Source organism: Notothenia rossii (assembly GCF_949606895.1).
Source record: "Notothenia rossii genome assembly, chromosome: 10".
NCBI classification, from domain to species: domain Eukaryota; kingdom Metazoa; phylum Chordata; class Actinopteri; order Perciformes; family Nototheniidae; genus Notothenia; species Notothenia rossii.
In genome coordinates this window covers 38,828,185-38,848,413 of record NC_136908.1, presented here as the reverse complement: position 1 = coordinate 38,848,413, position 20,229 = coordinate 38,828,185, and the positions used below count along the sequence as shown (strand labels likewise).

The following is a 20,229-nucleotide window of genomic DNA, read 5'->3' as shown; positions in this document are numbered from 1 at the left end:
ACCGGGGGCATGCTCCCCCGGTAAGATTTTTTTTAAAATGTTGGACTTAAATGCATCAATCTGGTGCATTTTGAGGGGGAAATAAAGAGACTACACCCATATGAAACAAAAATGTATACATTTAAATAATCATAAAATCATAAGTACATGGCCATAACCAATAACATACAATATCCAATATGAAAAAACATTGAAACTTGTTTATTTATTTGTTTTTGGTTCATTTATAGTTGTGAGTGTGTCTGGGCTCCTGAATCGGCCTCTCCTGTCTCCCTCCTCTCCCCCCTGCTCCTCTTTGAGGCAACAGCAAAGACTAGTTTTAGCTCTCAACAAGTTTATCTTACCTTTTTTCACCTAGTTAACATTTTGTTTGTATTATTCATGCATATTTTACTAATCACTACCCCCTCAAATGGAAATATGTGTTTACATAAATGGTGACCGAACCGTTTGAGACACATTGAGATAACTTAAACTAAGTTAACTATCTAAAGACTCAAGAGAGTAATTTACCTCACCAGACCTGTAGTTATCAGCCTCTCAGTCTGACAGCAAAGGACTCTCCCTCCACCTTGTTGTTGAAACAGCTCCTTATATCCGTTAGCGCAGCTAGCTAGCACCAGATGCTAACAACAATACACGTAACCGGTGCACACGCTTTCTCGCTCGCTCGCGCCACACATACACCAACACACACCCTCCCGAGCTTGAATGACACACAGAGACCAATCGAGGGCATTAGTATGATCTGTATGAAAGTGGCAATGTCGGCAGGCCACGTCATGTAGACAGCCAGTCACCCTCTGTGAGGCAGTCAGACCCACATTTGCGCTGCGTTGCGTTTACAATATATACGTATATTGCCGTCGGCTGAGTACCGGCATTTTACTGAGTACCGGCACCTTGCCGGTACTCAGTAAGAAGTGCCGGTACCACATGGGTAAAAATCAGAATTGCCGGTACTGCGTACCGGTGAGTACCGGCCCAATTCAAGCACTGGGCAGAGCGTGATATGAACTGAAAAGTTTTTCTGTGGCAATATCATTTAAGGAATCGTTGAGCTAGCTAGCTAGCATACATTGTCACTATCTGCTAATGTTAGCTTTAGCTTTCTATTTCTAATAGTTTTTTTCATAGGCTATAAACACAGGTGGTATAAGTATATATATATTGTACTTGAGTAAAAGTATAAGTACTCAGATCTTGTACTAGAGTAAAAGTAGAAGTACTCAGGTCTTGTACTTGAGTAAAAGTAGAAGTACTCAGGTCTTGTACTTGAGTAAAAGTAGAAGTACTCAGATCTTGTACTTGAGGAAAAGTAAAAGTACTCAGATCTTGTACTTGAGTAAAAGTAGAAGTACTAGAGTGTAGGAATACTCTGTTACAGTAAAAGTCCTGCATTAAAAATGTTCCTCAAGTAAAAGTAGAAAAGTATTATCATCAAAATATAGTGAAAGTAGCGACAGTAAAAGTAGTCATTGTGCAGATTGGTCCATTTCAGAATAATATATATGATATGTTTTATAATGATTGATCATGAAAGTGTTCTCAAAGCTGGTAAAGGTGCAGCTAGTTTGAATGACTTTGTATACTGCAGGGTAGCTTGTGGATTTACTCCAGGTGGAACTAAAGTCTGATTTAACACTTGATTAGATTTCACATCATTCATCCACATCTGTAAAGTAACTAAAGGTATTAAATACATGGAGGGGAGTAGAAGTACACCATGTACCTCTGAACTGTAGTGGGGTAGAAGAACAAAGTAGCAAAACATTGAAATACTTAAATAAAGTACAAGTATCTAAAAATTGTGCCCAAGTATAGTACTTGTTGAGTTTATGAACTTAGTTACTTTACACCATGTGGCTATAAAGAGAGAAAGACTAAGCCTTGCAAAGAGGCATGAAAATACATTTTCAAAATGCTCAACAGTGCTGCCAAAATTATAAACTGACTGCTACACAATTTAAAATAAATGCTTTTATATATTTCTATTAGATGTGACTCTTTGGCGTTTCTGTTATTATTAACACTGCTGCTTTAGTTGTTCTGACTGCTAAAATCCTCTGTTATTCCTCATTTTAAAGCCGATATTCCATGGGGTGGGGGAGCCGGGGGCTCGGATCCTTGTCACCTTTTTCATACCTGATGAGTTTGCATCCCTGTATGTTAAAAAACCTCAGTCACCTTAATTCATGTAATAAAAACATCTCAGCTCAGTAACACTCAAAGCTAAATGTGCAATACCATTTTCAGCTATGTTACTATTTATAATATTATTGTTGTTACATCAGAAGATGTACATATTGGAATGATTTCTTAACTTACCGTAGGCTATTTTTTACAATGTGTGTTGGAAGGATTTATTAAATTACTATGAATATTATCATTGTTGAAGGCTTTTAGAGAAGGATGAGCCTGAATTACATAACATTTTATACCTAAAAACATAAAAGCCACAATAAATAAATCACAATTATTCTAGTTATTTTTACCTTCCGTATTGCTTTCAACCCACCAGCTTTTATGGTGTTGTTACGTCACTAACTGTAAGCTTTTCACATACAGTCTATGGTCACTCAGAGTAACCTACAGTTAATTTAGCTGCTGGAGAAGAAAGATCAGGGGGGGAGGGGGGGAGAGAGCTGTGGTTGATGGGCCATTAGTTGTGTAAATACACAGCTGAGAGCTGCCGTTTCATTCAGACTGTTTAAAAAACGGTAACAACGGACTATTTTTCTTAGCGGATGCATGTCAATTTAAATCAATACATACAACTATATTTTAAATCAATGAAAACATTTTCTAAATCCATAAAAGCATTTGAATTAATTCTGGGAGTCATGTCGTTACTTTGTTGAGATTGTGGCCATGTAATAAGTGGGATAATTTGAAGCGACTTGTTGCTTATGGGGAAAATAACACCCGTCATGCAGATGAGGATTCCTCCGCTACGCTTTGGGATCCTTATCGACCGACGAAGCTCCATTAAAATATAAATATTTTTGGTGAATTACTGAGTTTAGGCACGTTAATAACGTGTTAATGAAGTTGAATACAGTATATTCATATGTGTCAGTGATTTCATGTCAATTCGGCGAACATAAACATAAATGATCGTGGTGAAGATGATGATTAAATTAGGATTAAAAATCGAGAGCCGGGGTGCATTTTCTCCCGTTCGTTTTTTCGAATAACAAAATTATTTTGTTAAATAACAACATGGTGATGTTTTGTAAATGATTACATGTCTCTTATTTAGCACAGAGTATGATATCCGTGACATATCTTAACAAAGTTCCGCTGTACATCCAGCGTACTGTATCTGACTTTATTTCACATGAGCTCCAGTGTGGAACCCCACTGCACCTAGGCCTGTCACGATAATTAATTTTGTTGGACGATACATTTTTCTGGAAATTATTGCGCTAAACGATAATATTGTCGGCACCGTTTTAAGACCATTTTAGACATAATGATAATATATAATATTAATTCAAGTACATCCTTTCAAACATAACTTTTTATTGAACATTCAACATTGCAAATGAAATGTGAAATAATATTAAAATATATAAATTATATATAATAAATAAAACAGATTAATTAAATTATAATAAATTAATTAAATCACACAACCAAAACAATAAATTAAATAGTCAGGCTGGAAAACAGAGCTCTCTCTCTAAATAAATAAATATGAGCACACATTATCTCACAAGCAAAAAAAACCTCCTTAAAACAACAGTCAAGTGTTCAGTCCACTGTCAAAGACCCAGATGCCTCAACAGGCCATATCCAAATCTGTTTTTCTAAGTTTTCGAGCAAGGAACACCAACATGTTTGCATTGTCGGGCGGGGGCTCTCCATCTCCAGCTGCCGTGTTTGCTCCCAGCTGGAAAAACGGAATGGGGTGGTTGTGTTTTAGGTGGTTTAAAATGCGTGGTATTGCCTGCTTTTGTCGCTACCTTTTTTAAACCAATGCGACACACCGCCCGGCTCATTCAACTCCGTAGGTTCGCCTCGTTGATTTGGTTTGAATCCAAAATACTGCCACACCGGAGAATCGAGATGTGTAGTTAGGTTTTGTAACCAATTCCATTTAACTTTAAATACCCCGCGAGTAAATCACACGTTGTCTCCCGCTTGTCGCTATATTATTAATTTGGCTGCTACGCTGCTGCACGTGCACGCGGAGTGTCCTGACCTGGCTGTGTGTCAGCCCCGCCCCTCACAGCACCCCTGGCAGCCACAGCGCTCCAGGCTAAAATGCTGGTCACATCTTTATGTAAACGGCAATTTATCGAGCTCAGAAAAGTTATCGAGTCCATTTTTACTTATCGTACGATAAGTCAATTTATCGATTATCGCGACAGGCCTAACTGCACCCCCTGGTGGATCAATAATCCATTGCAGCTGGCTTCATTATAATTACATTTATCTATCACGGGGGCGGCTCAAGTCAAGTTGGAGGTTTTTCCTTGAGCGAGGACAGATCACGTACCAATCACGGCCCTCGCGTTTCAAACTGTCTGAAATGAATCGCTACATCTGTAAGTCGCTTTGGATAAAAGCGTCTAACAAATGACATGTAATGTAAAAAATAAATAAAAATAGCAATCCCAATGTCAAATGAAAATACAAGGACTAAGGACAATTGCTGTGTCAATGTAAAAAACGTACTGGTTTGTTTTCTGGAACCTGTAAAGTTTCCTATTGCCATCTACTGAAACAGCCACCATTTCAGGGCTAAAGGCTGGACAGACAAATGGCTCTTTACCCAGAAGTTTATTCTCTTCAAATGTGCAGTACACATACTGCAGAAAGCTGCATTCACCTTGCCAGTCTGAAATAAAAATACATTATATATGTTATCATATTTTGTATCATATCTCGCTCATCCATATTTGGCCATAAATATATTTATTATGATAATACATGTATTTGTCTTTCAGCTTCATATTTGTACTTACTCTTCCAAACTGCTTTGTTCTCTGGTCCAACATTGCAGTAAAGGCTTGTCTAGACATTCCTGGAGCTACCGTCTTCATAGCCTCAAAGGAATGGAACAGTGCTTGCATGGTAGCTGGCCAGTATCCACTCCTAACCAAGTCATTGAATTCTGGACCCCATTTCTTAGTGCAATGTTTGCACGTTAGCTCTGGAACATTAAGATCGTAACGGCCTAAGAACACATAAAGAAAAAAACAATATCAATGAATTAGAGTAATGTATTAGTTAAAAAATACTTTAAAAAAAACAATTTCACCAAAACCTACCATTTATGCACACCAATATGATAGGTCTACCAACAGAGACTGCAACATCGAAAACTTCACAAGAACATATCCTTGAAGGAAAGGATGTTGGAAGCAAACGGTCTGCAAGGTCAAAGTACAATCAGGATGAGATTTAACAATGTTGTAAGCAAGCACTATGATAACAGAATGCAATTTGAGATTAAAATGAGTTTTTTTGGTGAGGGGGAAAAAAGGCTGATCCATTTAAAAAAAATGGGACACTAACCTTGTTTAGAAATGATGTATTTGCCATCCTGGAGTTTCACAGACTCTGTTGGAGGGATGTACTTGTAAAATCCATTACAGGTGGTTTGCCTACTTTGCAGAGTGTGTTTTGTATGAACCAAGATATCACACTCTGCACAAAACCACTCTGATGGCATACATTCCTCACAGCGGATGACAGCTTCTTCCAGGAGACAGTGATTGCAGGTCATCTTGACGATATTCTTAGTTATTAATAAGTTGTCAACGTTCTGTGGCCTCGCCTGTTGCCAACACTGTTGAAACTCTTTTTGCCTTTGAGTCCAAGGTGACAATGGTGGCACATCGCCAACATCTTGCTCCTTAATGGTCTCAGAGTCCCGTAGAAGGTCTTATATTCTCTGCATTTTAAAATCTTTAAATACAGAAATATAAATACATACCATGAAGAAAACATTTCATATGAAACATACCTTATCTAGAAAAAGTCTTCAAAAGTAGCTTTTTCTTACCAGGATCTTGGTAGCTTAGACATGGTGTTGTTATGGTGGAACTACTGCATGGAGGACTACCATCTGTTTGGGGGGGAAATGATTCAAACCCATCAAACAGATTATTTTAGCTAATTGACAGATTTAAAGAAATGTTACAAAAACACCAACCTTCAGCAAACATGAAAAATATCAAAGCTCAATGTATTTTTTTTGCGATATCATGTCATTTACATCCGCTTATTGGTTTTAGTCCTTAGTCCTCTGACAAAATTGATGTGCAAATATATAGAAATATGAAGTATCAACAGCATTATTAAACCAGTGGCTACTTTAAATCACATATACTGACTTTGATTAAATTCATAAAATGTAGACTAACCATTAGAATAACTTTTTTTCCTTCGTTTGCTGCTGGCCACACGTTGCCCATCTTGGTCTCTCTTCCACCAGGTCACTTTTGGACGTGGTTCGTCTTCTTTTTGCGTCTTCTTTTTGCGTCTCCTTGTTGAGTCTCCTTGTTGAGTTTCCTTGTTGAGTTTCTTTATGGACATGGAATGTAATGAAACACAGAGGGAGAAAAAATGGGCATTAACTAACTGGATTTAAATAATGACACTTTGGGTATAAAAAAAACAAGAAACGTGCCTGTGTGTCCTCAACATATGCATCCCCAAGCAGAAGAAGAGCTTCTAGTTTGTTGGTTTTTTCAGTTTCTTTCGACATTGTGCTGAAACAAAAAAAGAAGGTGTTAGTTAGATCATAGATGTAGCTGTAATTTAAACTAGCCTAATATTAAGTGAATTAAAGTTTAGACCAACATCAGCATTATGAGGGAAAGGTATGATTAAAATGTTTTCAGTGCATGACATTAAGGATTTTGGGAGATGGCCCTGTGGGCCATCTAAGCTAATTTACAGATCCCAATAGAGATTGCCCTGAAAAATGCGCATGGACGAAATGGCACGAAGGGTTTGGGGGGCCTCCCCCTAGAACATTTAGATTTTTGCAGGTTTTAGATGCTGTCTGGGGCATTCTCTCGACTGAATTATAAGATGAACCACCACAATATTATATTGTACAATTTCAATTGTATTCTTCATTTCACTTGTTTGTTTGTTCTTGTTTGTGTTTGCTCGCTTACATGCCCTGCATAGCTATGAGAAATACTTAAATTGTTGGTCAAGATACTTTCCATCTGATGAAGGCAAATGCCTTCCCAGATGTAAAAAAGTAGAAAACATTACATTCAGTTGCAACTGCCAAAGCAAACATTATTTACACTATTATGGCCCCTGTTAAAAATGTTTGTAATGTTATCTAATGTAAGTTGGTCGAACGAATGCCTCCTCATCCGGAAGCTGACTGAGCTGCCCGAGCAGCAGTCGAGAGGAGCCGATCGCATCCGCGAAGCACACAAAATTGCGAAGTCAGAGCCGGCAAATCTAAATCTCTTCGGTCAAAATAATTTCCCTTTTGGGCAATACCGCTTCAGTTGCGCCACTTATGTGACAGACAAGAAGAGTATGTGACAGAAAAGAATAGTCAATTCTAATGTCTAACACTTAATGTGGAGAAAGAGATGTCCTGTATGGGTTGATTGTGCGTTGATCTGTTGATAATGCCTCAGGGTTCCGGTTGGTATGTGAACAAATGCATAATGCTGCGCTATACTTTGTGGCCTCAACCGGTTGCATAGCGACACTTATTGTTTAGGTGTCTTTTAATAAGCAGGTAGTCATATCACAAGCTAGAACTAGCTAGATCTGATCAATATGGACATAAACGCGAGTGAAGTCTAATCTGACGGGAGAGAGAGATCAGCTGCTGCTGACGAGTCGACACGCAGCTCTGCATGATCACATGCAGCAGTGAGCGGACAAAACTCACACTTCAGGTTAGAATAACACACGTAGCTATTTTTAATTACTCAAACCACCTAAACTAGTTATAGATATGTTTAGTTTTAATGTCGGGTCACTCATTACTGGATCCGCGAGCTGCATGATACTGGCATAATAGATTGCCCGATCGGGCAACCAGCAGGTGAGGCTTCATTGCCCGAGCTAAATACTAGATGGCCCCGGGCCATCGGGCAGCCCTTAATGTCGAGCCCTGGTTTTGGTAGGGCATTGATGTTATTCTATACACAAGTTATTGAGCCGTTTCCGCTCTACATCCTGAACTCCTCCCTTCGATGCAATGCACTTCCGTTTTGGCGGACTGGGTTTGTTTTGCTAGCTAGCTCCGTTGTGCCGACAAAGCACTGATATCGCAGAGACAAAGAGGATATAACAATTACAACATGAAGAAAAGTGGTTCGGGAACTACGTGTGCGGTAGTTGGTTGCAATCACTCGAGAAAGCACCTGAACGAGTGGTTAGATAGAGAGTGCTACGACCACAAACCAGCACCCAGCACCCAGCCATGTTGTTCATTAAATACAGATAAACACAACAAATACTGCATGCATTGTATTTTTTAATATTATATATGAATATTTTCATAGTGATGTAATTGTGTGGGCTGCTTTTATATTTTAATTTGTAATACCTGTTAGGATTAAACATGTGATCTTTCTTGTTGAAGCCATTTCTTTAGTTTCCTCTCAACAATTAATTCATTCAGTGTTATTTATGTACAGTATGAGCTTAATATGAATGATGAACTGTGTTAAAAGAAATTGTAGCACTCTAAGGAACATATGAAATGCAATAATGCAATAACAGTGCAATAATGAAATTAAATTACATCAAACTTTATTTTCACTCAAACAGTACAGGCACATATGATATATTGCACAGCATAAAGAGATCATGTAAATTGTGCATTATGTAAACAACAGACAACTGTTGGCTCCTGTGGGCATGACCTAAATAAGGCAGTTTATTTTGGTTTTATGCTGGGCCACGTCGTCATGTTATCCTCCCAGTTTTGCACTGAATTCGGGTGGGGGAGAGTAACGCCATCTCCAGTCAAAGAAGTAGAATCGTGTTCCCAAGCTAGCATCACTGTTAGCATCGAAATCGCTGTGTTTACACCAGTGCCCGTCTGACTGTTTACATCGGTTTACACCGACAGACGCTGTGCAAAAGACTTCCGGCGGAAATGAAGTGCATTTGTGTAGGGTTATGGCGCTACCCGTGTTTTGGCGCGTAAACTTGTCTATTAGCAATGGAGGAACAAGAGTATGTAGATCTCCTTTGAAACCCCACCCCTGGTTTTAACAATAATTCTGTTATTATGAATTCCTAATGTATAACATATCATCTTCAGATGCATGTGTTTTGGTAACCTGTACCTGCTAATGCGTTTTTACTTTTGGTTAATGCACAGAATATACTGGATCATGTATCGGCTAGCGCTTAGTAATGTCTGTTTAAATATCAATGGGACAAATATCTGAGCAGATCTCAGATCAGCTCGAAGAGTGAATTTAAGCTTTAAAACCCAAAATACTGTCAAAAAACTGAAGAAGCCCCATTATATTTACAACATGATCAACTATGTTACTATCGATTGATTTTAAACTGCAACAGCTCCGTAAAACGACAGACATTAGTTAAGGCTAACTCAATGATGCTAACTGAGCAGTTCACGGTTTAACTAGCAAATAATTTGCACGCGTAAGCTTGTATGTCGACACATGGTGCTGTGTAAAGTGATGCAAAAGCTGGAATCATTTAAAAAACACTGTAAATGTCTTTATTACATTACAGAAAACGGGTTTACCTCGAGGAACTTCGTGTCAAGGAGGGTTCAATGTCTTCTTCTTCTTCTTCTTCTTCTTTTAATGGTGAATCGCCTTCTCGAATTGGACTGCGCTGCGTCCAGTGGACCTTTAACGACACGTGCTTTGTGGGAAACACCATATCCCAGCGTGCATTGCGGCTACAACATCCAAATCATCGAGCTTGAACCGGGCCTACATCTGTTTCCGGTGACTTTATTTTGAAAATCAGTTCCTGACGGACGGCTAAAAAGCCCAATATTATAGAATTAAACGAATAAAAACAAGGATAATAGTATGTTATTGTTGAGTAAATAACAGTGTGTTATTTAGAAAAGGATAACAAATTCGAAGGAAAAAAAGATTAAAAACAATACAGATTTCAGTATTTTGAGGCTCTGAGCCCCATTTATTTTCCTCACGGACGGCAAAAAAAGTCAGACATTATACGATTACATATAAAATCAATAATCGTGGCTTGATATTGAGTAATAACATGTTTTTATGGACCACACAGCTTCCGGTCTTCTCAGACACGACCGTATCCATGCGTCTCATATGCACGCAAAACTCAGACTCAGAACTCAATGGGAATAGTTGGCGTATGCAGTTTTGGAGGTTTGTGGTGGCAGGACACCTTAGTCGACTGACATTTAATTGATCAATCAACTAACAACAATCTAAATTATTCGTTTTTTTCCAAAATATTGAATTGGCAATTGTATTTAATGTCATTACATTTGTACCAACTGTATGCCATTGTATAATGCAGCCTAAGAAACAATGTAAACACAAGTGAAGAAGCAAAACAGTAAGATTTAGAATTGATTGGATCCTGTCGCCTCTCTTAAAATGATATGGATGTTCGATGATGAGATTGTTCAAAGAATGTCTAAATTATGTGATAGTTCTAATGATGAAATCATTAGAATGAAGAACCAGCTACAAAGTAGTAGTAGTACTTACTATTCTAAAATAGTTTGTTTCTTTTTATACTTTGTAAAAACAAGTGCCTTAACACTGAATGTGGTAAAGGAACGATTTTTGTGAAAGGAGGGAGTAAGAAATGATCTGATACCAAGCTAATTTCTGCTATTTTGAAGAGTGATATTGAATGTTAACACTAGAAGTTATGCACAAAGAAGAACTTTTATGTTGAAGACCAACCAAAGTATTTTTGATGACGGTTATTGAACCATTCCATTTTGATTATATGTTTTTTATATGAGTTATGTACTATGCAAAGTTCAGATGAAGAACTCATTGATTTCAGTATTATTTTCATACCCTAAAGGATCTGTAAGGAGGGATTGTAAGAAATTAAAATCAATGTTTAATGATGTAATGTAGTTTAAACATACATTAATTTTATAACTGTTTTATTGTGAAAACATTTCCGGTTAGCATAGTTTCCTTTGATTAAAGTTTATTTTGAAAAGCTATTCCGGAAGAATTCTCCGAAATATCACTAGTTAGCTTGACTTCTGGTTTTCTGTTGACAAACGATTGCAGCCGTTAAAATGCATTAAATAAAAAGTAATGAAAGAGAGTATGAGGAAAAAAGGCATGTGGAGTTATACAATGAAGACACTACGTCTAAATCCTGTTATGTGCAGTAGCGTGGCATGGGGAAAAAATGAGGGGAAGCCAATAATACGTCCTTTCTTTTGGGTCGGGGGTGTGGTTGTCAATGTAATAACGTAACCAGATGAGTGATTACAGCACCCGGTATCATTTTACACACATGTGTATCATACAGATGAAGGACTTACACACGCCAGTTATCTAACCGACGGGTCCGCACCATAGACTGTATCAGTGGAGGCCGGTCCATGGGGGGGCTAGGGGCGCCGCCCCACCTCTTCCCACATAATTCTTTTTTTTTCTTTTTTTCTTTTTTAATAAAAAAGGTAAATATTATATAATTTGTACCAGTAAAATGTATAATCTACAATAAAATCTTGTTTAAAATTGTGTTACGATGTCTAAAGTTACTGATAAGTCAGATGTTTCCTGCCTGCCTGGCCTTGCCCATGTATCAACATCATTACCCTCTCTCGCCTGGGCGCTAAGAAATCAGCCTTCATCCAGTGCAGCAGCAGCCACTAGCAGCTGACTGTTGCGAAACATAATTTCAACCAATCAGCGTCGTCAAATCTGATTTTGACCGGGCGCCAATGTCAGCGCCTGGTCCAATCTGTGAGTAGTTTGGACAGTGACTTGTATCCGGGTGACGCACTAGAGCAGAGGATGGCTTCGTGTGCAGGTGGAGTCTCCGGACCTCTGTCCCCACCCAATTCAATTCAAGAGCTAATCTCCAATCCTTTCGAAAGGAGAAGTTTGGGAGATAAACAGTTGCTAAAAGATCTTGGACCGGACCAACCCGATTTGAATATATCGCAGCAAGCTCGTGAAAAAAACTAAACCTATCAACGAGGCTTCTCACGTAGCTGGTACACCAGAAAGGAAGGCATGGCTAACTGGATGCAAACAGGTGAATGCTGTCTTTTGTTTCCCATGCTTGCTCTTCAAACAGCCGGGGACAGATACGATGTGCCCGTGGACTGTGACGGGGGTGAACGATATGAGGCATTTGTCCGAAATTTTTTAAAAGCACGAGTGTACAAAGTTACATATGACAAGTACCTTCAAGCTAGCTATGCTAGGCAAAGCTAACATAGCCGCGCAGCTAGATCAAGGGTACAATATCTCATTGAAAAAACACAATGAAGAAGTGGACAAGAATAGGCACGTCTTGTCTAAAATAATTGATTGTGTGGCATTTTGTGGGGGCTTTGACCTAGCTTTGCGTGGCCACGACGAGACTGACACATCCGACAACCCCGGCGTTTAGTTAATCTTCTGGCCTCGTTAGATAGCGTGTTGGAGGAGCACCTTAAAACGGCTACCGTTTTCAAATGCACCTCAAAGAAAGTGCAAAATGAACTTTTGGACTGCATGTTATCAGTTTGTAAAGACTACATTCTGGAGGAAGTAAAAAATGCCAGTTATTTATCTATTCAGGCGGATGAGACAACTGACATTTCCACCCACTGCCAGTTAGTGGTTGTGCTACGCTACATTGACCCGCATAACAACGTCCAGGAGCGTTTTTTTGAGTTCATCCCTCTTCAGAATGCAAATGCTGACACAGTTGCCACCGCGCTGATGGAGAGGCTGGGCACTATCCTCCCCGATGGACAACAGGGCAAACTAATCGCCCAAGCCTATGACGGTGCACCGGTGATGAGGGGAGCTAAAGGTGGAGTTCAGCGGAAAGTGAAGGATGTGTACAGTAGTGCGCACTAGGGGTTTCACCAACTAATCGACTAGTCGACTAGTCGACTACCTTTACCACTAGTCGGCGCTGTAGGCCCTAGTCGACTAGTCATGGAGAAAAAATGGAGGTAAACGAGGTGCTGCAAAATGCTACAAAACACGTCCGACATTCTTATGTATGGCAGTACTTCAACGAAGATGTAACCAACTCCACAGTGAAGTGTCAGTTGTGTACAGCTGTACTGAAGTACAATACAAATGCATCTGCTATGCGCAACCATCTGAAGATGAAACACCCGCTGCCGACAGCTAGCACTAGCATTAATGCTAGCACCAGTGAGCAACGGACCGGCGTCAGCACTGAACAGAGGCAAACGAACAGCAAGAAAACACGGATAAACAGTGATGCGGATGATGAGCTACGGGATTACTGCCAGCGGACACCGCATATCCCCACAATGGATAATCCACTGGAGTGGTGGGCAGAAAACGTGCACCGCTTCCCCCGCTTTCGAGGAGCTACCTGGCTATTCCAGCCACAAGCACCCCGAGTGAGAGGGTTTTTTCCCTGGCAGGCAACACTGTCACCCGAAAGCAGTCAAGCCTCCTTCCCTCACATGTCGATGTGTTGGTGTTCAAACCAAAAATATGGAAAGGTGGACGTTATCGTGGAGGACAGCGAAGTGTTGCGCAATGCGCTGTTGCGCACTGGATTTACGTGGCATTTATGTAAACAAGAGTTTTTTGCTGTCGATTTTGGTGAGTCCAGTGTTTGTTATTTACTCAGCCATGTAACACAAATTAAAATGCAGTGTTTAATGTTACTGTATGAGTTCCAATAGAAAATACAGTTGTAAACCTCTCTTTGTGTGTCTCTATTATGACGTAACGACTAGTCGACTAGTCGACTACTATTTTGAAAAACTAGTCGACTAGTAAATATTGGTAGTTGTGAAACCCCTAGTGCGCACTACATCCACTGCTATGCTCATCAGCTGAACCTCATTATGCAGCAGGCAACATCCCACATCCCCAAGATAAGAACATTTTTTTCAGACCTTGGTGGATTTGCTGCATTTTTCTCCAGGTCATTTAAGCGAACTGCGATCCTGGATCAAGTGGTGGCACACAGACTTCCTGGCACTTCCACAACAAGATGGAACTTTCACAGTCGTGCTGTTAACACTGTCTATGAGCACAAGGAGAACATCCTGAGGTGTTTCCAGACAATCAGAGACTCAGGTGACTTTGATCCCATAACAGTGAGAGAAGCCGGGGGCTTTGTGAGAATGATGGAAGATGAAGTTTTTAGCTTTTTCCTGACATTGTTCCACAAGATCATGCCACATGTAGACATGCTGTTTAGCCAACTGCAGAAGAGGAACATCGACTCTGTCTACATCACAGGACTCATCAAGAGGTTCACCAGCAGCATACAAACAATCAGGTAAATCATTATTTGCAATGGCTGAGATGTGCTTATTATAGGAAATCTGTGAAACCTAAATGTGATTGAACACAATAGACCAACTCATACTTACTGGAAATGTATATATTATATAACGTTTATAAGGTGTATCTCTGACTACTATTTCAAATAGTCAAACCTAATTTGTCAATTCTTGCCACAATGAGTACTTGTGGTTTGGATCAGGGACTCCATTCCTTCTGGTGAAAACAGTGGATCTGTGCAGCAGCTGCCCACAAAGAGGAGGGGACTTGGACATGAAGAGCAACAGCTGTTGGCTAGAGAGGTAAGCAGTAATAGGAACGTGTTCTATGACCAAAAGCTCCTTTCATAATATATAGGTAATTTCATATCACAATAATGATACATTTCACAAGAAAGCCCATTTTCTGTAAATTCAATAAATAGGTAGGCTAGTTAAAATATCCAAATGGAAAGGCCTATTGCTTATTACATTCTGAATTGTATACACTTAACAAGGCCTAAACTGCAAAAAGTGTCCCACAGTCTCTACATTTCAAAGGGGATCAAGACAGATCAGGAAAAGTTTAGGCCTCCAGAAGCAACCACTGTAGACAGAAAGGGCCCAACAATGAATGAATGAAGTGTAAACATAGTCATGAAATGTATATATTGTAGTGACTTAATTTTAAACAGTAATATTGTTCTGTTGACGCTCAGATAGATGTCCTGTTATTCTGATTCAGTTCCATTCACAAGAAAGTTCTTTGTTTGTTACACATCTTATGAGGGGACACTAATGATATTATGAGTGATAGATGTGAAAAGGTGATTCTGTTATTTATTATGTCTTCATTTTTTCATTGTGCATTATTTCATAGGTATGTGATACCATACTGAGTCACGCAAAGGAGAGATTTTCCTTCACCAAACACCTCATCAGCTCCACCCTCCTGCAAGGAGACCTGTTCCAGCAGCACAGCCGAACATTCCCTGAAGCAGCGCTGGAAACAACTGTGGAAGCCTACCCTCGACTGGACAAGGCAAAGCTCAAGACGGAACTGTCCCTCGTCTATGAAAATGACCAGTTCAGGGCTTGCAGTGGTGCTGTTACTCTGCTCCAGTTCTTTATTGACAACAATCTCCAGGAGACATTCACAGAGACTGTCAGTCTTCTGAAGATTCTGGTAACCACACCCATGGCTACGGCTGAGGCAGAGAGATGCTTTTCCACTCTGAAAAGAATAAAGACTTTCTTGAGGAACAGCATGACACAGGATCGCCTGAATGCTCTGGCTATGCTGTCAATTGAGAAAAAACTCATTATGAGCATTCCTGAGAAGGGCAAAATTCCTCTACAAATAAAGACACACACACACACACACACACACACACACACACACACACACACACACACACACACACACACACACACACACACACACACACACACACACACACACACACACACACACACACACACACACACACACACACACACACACACACACACACACACACACACACACACACGGGCGCGGGAAGGGGGGTGCTGAGGGCGCTGCAGCACCCCCTAGCGGCAGGCAGGGGGTGCGGAGCTCCCCTGTCTGAATTATTATTTGACGGTTATTGCTGCTCCCGCTGTGCATAATCTGTGTAATATATAGCAAAGAAATTCCACATTGTTGGTAAAATAATATTTTGGCCTGCCCCGAAAGTTTTTTCTGTAGCCCTGGACAATTCTACCTCAATAATATAATACATTAACCGTGCTTTACGTGAACCTCATCAAGACACTAGAAAGGACGGCAGGAATGTAATTTCCTGTGTTCAGTGAATACAACAGAGGCAAGACACCAGACCAATCAGAGAGTTGCATGGAAATAAAAGTGTGCTTGTGTCATTCAAGCTCGCGGCTCTGTGTGTGTGCGGAAATAGCGCATTTAGTGTATGTGAGAGAGGGGGAGAGAGAGAGGGACCGGTGCCAGCAGCAGGGACCGTGTTGTTAGCATCTGGTTAGCTAGCTGCACTAACGGACATACGGAGCTGTTTGTTCCACAACAAGCTGGAGGAGAGCTCTACTCTCAGACTGAGAGGCTCAGGTGAGCTAAAGGACTTTCTGAGTGTTTAGATAGTTAACTTTAGTCTAAGTTATCTCAGTGGGTCTCAAACGGTTTGGTCAAAAATTATTCAAAAGATTATTTCCGCGGCACACCTTCATATGATCATTATAGTTATAAAAAAAAATAAGAGAATAAAGGAAAAACAGTTATAAAATACTATATGGCAGTAAAACAAGAATACAGTTTGAAAGGGGAGTGATTTGTAAAATATCCATAAAGAAAAATAACATCTGCTTACAGTTGTGTTTCATCTGGGTGTTGAGAGATGTATCCATAGATCTCTTAATGTTGCTCTCAAAGTGCACCAGATTGATGCTTTTAACTTCAATATTTAAAAAAAATCTTCCCGGGGGAGCATCCCCCCGGACCCCCCTAGAGGAGGTGAGGTCCGCTCCCCACTCGTAAAAAATAGCACTTTGCCCCTGCCTATATGCCGTGAGCTGATTATCGAGCCTTCATTGTAACAGTCGCGGGTTTACTGTGTGTTTGCGTGTGGGGAGTTTTTTTGTGCGTGCTCTATAGTGCCCGTAATAGTGTTCACTGGAGTCCAGCACCTCAGCACCCCCACTCAAAATACCTTCCCGTGCCTCTGCACACACACACACACACACACACACACACACACACACACACACACACACACACACACACACACACACACACACACACACACACACACACACACACACACACACACACACACACACACACACACACACACACACACACACACACACACACACACAGATGGCCGACCCTTAAAGCAATGCGTTTCATTAGAGAGACAATTAAACGGCCGCAGAATGTTGTGAAGTTACTTTTGGATACCTAAGATGTTTTGTTCAAACACAAAGTCTAGGAACATTAGGACTGTTTGGAAACCTGTTGCGTTCGACTCATTTTCCCCAGAGGAAGTCATTTCTTGTTTCCTTTTGTTTTTGTCTTTTTTCTGCCTGTTGCACATTTGCTATTCAAAGCAGTAAAAAAGGTGTTCTAGGCCAATGAGCTGGATATCACTTTATATGTAGAGAGGAGTTTTCCCATGGTTGTGTTAGAAGTTTATTAATAAGTGGGTATTTATCACAGAAGTGATTGTTCTGTCTCCACCTTTGTTGCATTGTCTGTGATGTATTTTCCAACGGTTATAGCTCCTCCTGTCCTGTCCCAGCAACACTACACGGTTTGCAGCTCCACCACATTTTTGGTTTATCTTCGGTGTCGCTTAAAATCTGCTTCCCATCGGACTAAAACCTCCATGTAATCTGAAGACAGATACTTGAAGTTATTTAAACCTTTCTTGCTCTAGCCTCGCCAGTTACATTGTACAAATATATTATCATTATGCTAACTGGTTGTTCGTGTTAGACGATGTAGCTTTTTCATTTCTGAGTTATTGCTGTATGTAAATAAGCCTGTTTGTAAATAATCCTCAGAGAAACAAAGAAAAAACACAATGTATGACATGCCTTGGTTAATGTGTTTTTTTCTTTTTGTATAAATCTTATACAAATGTAAAGCTCTAATTTTTTTTTTAATTGCATTTATTCACAGTTCATTTTGAAATGCTGAAGTGACTTGTATTTAACCACTTACATATTTATAATTAATGCTACTGAAAAGATGCTATTAATGACCAGAAACACATTTTCCAAAGTTTTTATATCCCACATGCAATTCACTGTAAAGCCACCTGGTGGAGGTGTTGGGTCAAACATGAACAGTTTTAAGAAAGAAAAAAACAAAGACCAGTTCTGAAAATACACATTCCTAGTACAGTGGTAGATGTTCAGGTTGATAAATAATATTTTCCACAAAAAAAGTAATATATTACCCTACTTCGTTATTCTAGTCTCTACATAAAGCTTCGCACTGGAACACACCGCACGACTTCAGCCGAGCACGTACGAACTGCGCATGCGTGAGTGGCAATAACTCTCCTTACCAGCAGGCGGCGGTAGTGTGTATTCGTCATTCAAAACAGGCAACAACCCGAAAACAGAGAAGAAGAACGGACTACGTCACGTAGTCTGTTCTTCTTCTCTGTTTTCCATTTGTGTGTGTTAGCTTCACCTTAGCATGTGTTCTTTGCAGGTGTGTTGAGGTTTGATTATGCCTGATTTTAGTAAGTAAGGAAGTCATGCGTGTCGGGGCAATGTTAGTAACTGTAGTGTGGTTACTGAATTATAAAAGTAGCGCGTTACACTACTCCGTTACCGAAAAAAAAATGTTTTACTCACGATGTCAACAGCCCCACCAAAAATATTTTCCACCAGCCGCCACTGCTGGCGACACATGCACTTGTCAAGGTTCAAAGGCACATTTTGCAAATATGGCAGTAGCCATCGATCATCTTAAGATAAAATATACTTTATTTGACCCGTTCAAATCCAGTTTTGGACAGTCTGCCATGGTTCCATCCCATTTCAAAGTGCTGTTCGGCGCTCGGCGTAACCCTCGGAGCACACTCTCCAATCACAGAGCTTGAGGACTATCACGGGTTTGCCAAGCGAAGCGGAGATAATACTTACTTCCGGGTGTAATATTCTGTAAAGCAAATGAGCTGCTCAGACCCTTGGTCCTGACGGACTCCAACTTGTGTTTATTAATCAAACAAATAAATAAACAAAAGGATAATTATGTGTTATTGTTGAGTAAATTGAGAATTGCACAGGGGGAAATAACGTATCTATTGTGGTGATTGACATTATTCCCCCCCGGATCTATGGGTATCTATTGTTCTGCACGGACATTTTAGTGAGCCGGACTTCCTGTCTCCGCCGGTCTGTTTTTGCTAAATAAAAGTCTAGCTTGTACCTTTAATACCCCGCCTCCGACTCCCATCTCTCGGCAGCACACTATGCCACAATTGCGGATTTTGTTAAACTAATACGTTTGCGCTGTGGACCAACATTGACGGGCAAGGGGGTAGCAGCAATAAAGATAACACCATTTTACACAACATAACAGAAATAATATCGATAGCAGCGTCCCTAGCAACCACCTTGGTAACAATGAAAACGTTGTATAGACACAATTTCCTGAAGTAATCTTCATAATAACTAGCTATAACTAAAGATCATGTATATCCACTGCACACATAATCTGAAATAACAACTCATATGTCTCGCATCAAATGACATCAAAACGCATTTTAATGGCCAAACTAACTTTAAAATTGGCATTTTACACCGAGAATAAAACGAAGTTCGGCCATGTTTTTTTTTTCTGCAGGGAGAAATGTGAAGATCACGTGACATAGACGCTAGCCATTGGAATGAATGGTGAAAAAAAACGTAGGGATCTTACAATTTCAGAGGCGTTTTTGTAGAAATACTACGTCCTACGTTGTGGACCAACATAGTTATTACAAGTTTTTTTGTGAGACTGGGTTGGATTATCTTTGCAAAAGAGCCCCCACCAATATTGATTTTGAAAAATATCTTTTAATTGAAATATGGGAGCAAAAACGAAAGGGTAGAATTTATCATACCATATTATTTTATTATTGCAACTGTTTTTATTATATTGTGTTTTGTTTATATATATATATATATATATATATATATATATATATATATATATATATATATGTATATGTGTGTGTACAAATGAATTAATATAACGTGTATATATGTGAGTGTGTGTATAAATGAATAAATACATGTGTGAGTAC

The 20,229-nt window shown here is 39.8% G+C and overlaps 1 protein-coding gene and 4 long non-coding RNA genes across 7 annotated transcripts in view; 2 read left to right on the top strand and 3 right to left on the bottom strand.

Annotated features, from left to right (window-relative positions):
* Window positions 1–20,229, top strand: part of LOC307021477 — a 654,272-nt gene that overhangs the window by 304,670 nt on the left and 329,373 nt on the right. The gene's annotated exons all lie outside the window — the stretch shown is intronic.
* Window positions 1–20,229, bottom strand: part of LOC307021478 — a 421,766-nt gene that overhangs the window by 220,196 nt on the left and 181,341 nt on the right. The window lies entirely within an intron of this gene.
* Window positions 5,125–5,617, bottom strand: LOC307022976. The gene is made up of 3 exons (XR_013803537.1): window positions 5,527–5,617; window positions 5,280–5,381; window positions 5,125–5,185 (listed from the first exon to the last, which is right to left on the bottom strand). It is a non-coding gene; the product is annotated as an uncharacterized lncRNA (long non-coding RNA).
* LOC307022880 lies at window positions 6,016–9,774 on the bottom strand. 3 transcript variants are annotated; one of them, XR_013803499.1, is made up of 4 exons: window positions 9,728–9,774; window positions 6,644–6,725; window positions 6,378–6,537; window positions 6,016–6,079 (listed from the first exon to the last, which is right to left on the bottom strand). It is a non-coding gene; the product is annotated as an uncharacterized lncRNA (long non-coding RNA). The 3 variants fall into 3 exon arrangements; XR_013803501.1 differs by having other exon boundaries at window positions 6,644–6,711; window positions 9,728–9,771; XR_013803500.1 differs by having other exon boundaries at window positions 6,027–6,060.
* On the top strand, window positions 13,411–15,989 carry LOC307022032 (uncharacterized protein; the record flags this gene model as incomplete). The annotated part of the gene is made up of 3 exons (XM_079654607.1): window positions 13,411–14,451; window positions 14,659–14,758; window positions 15,315–15,989. The coding sequence occupies exons 1-3, from the start codon at window positions 14,012–14,014 to the stop codon at window positions 15,987–15,989; spliced, it is 1,215 nt and encodes a 404-aa protein (XP_079510733.1). The 5' UTR covers window positions 13,411–14,011.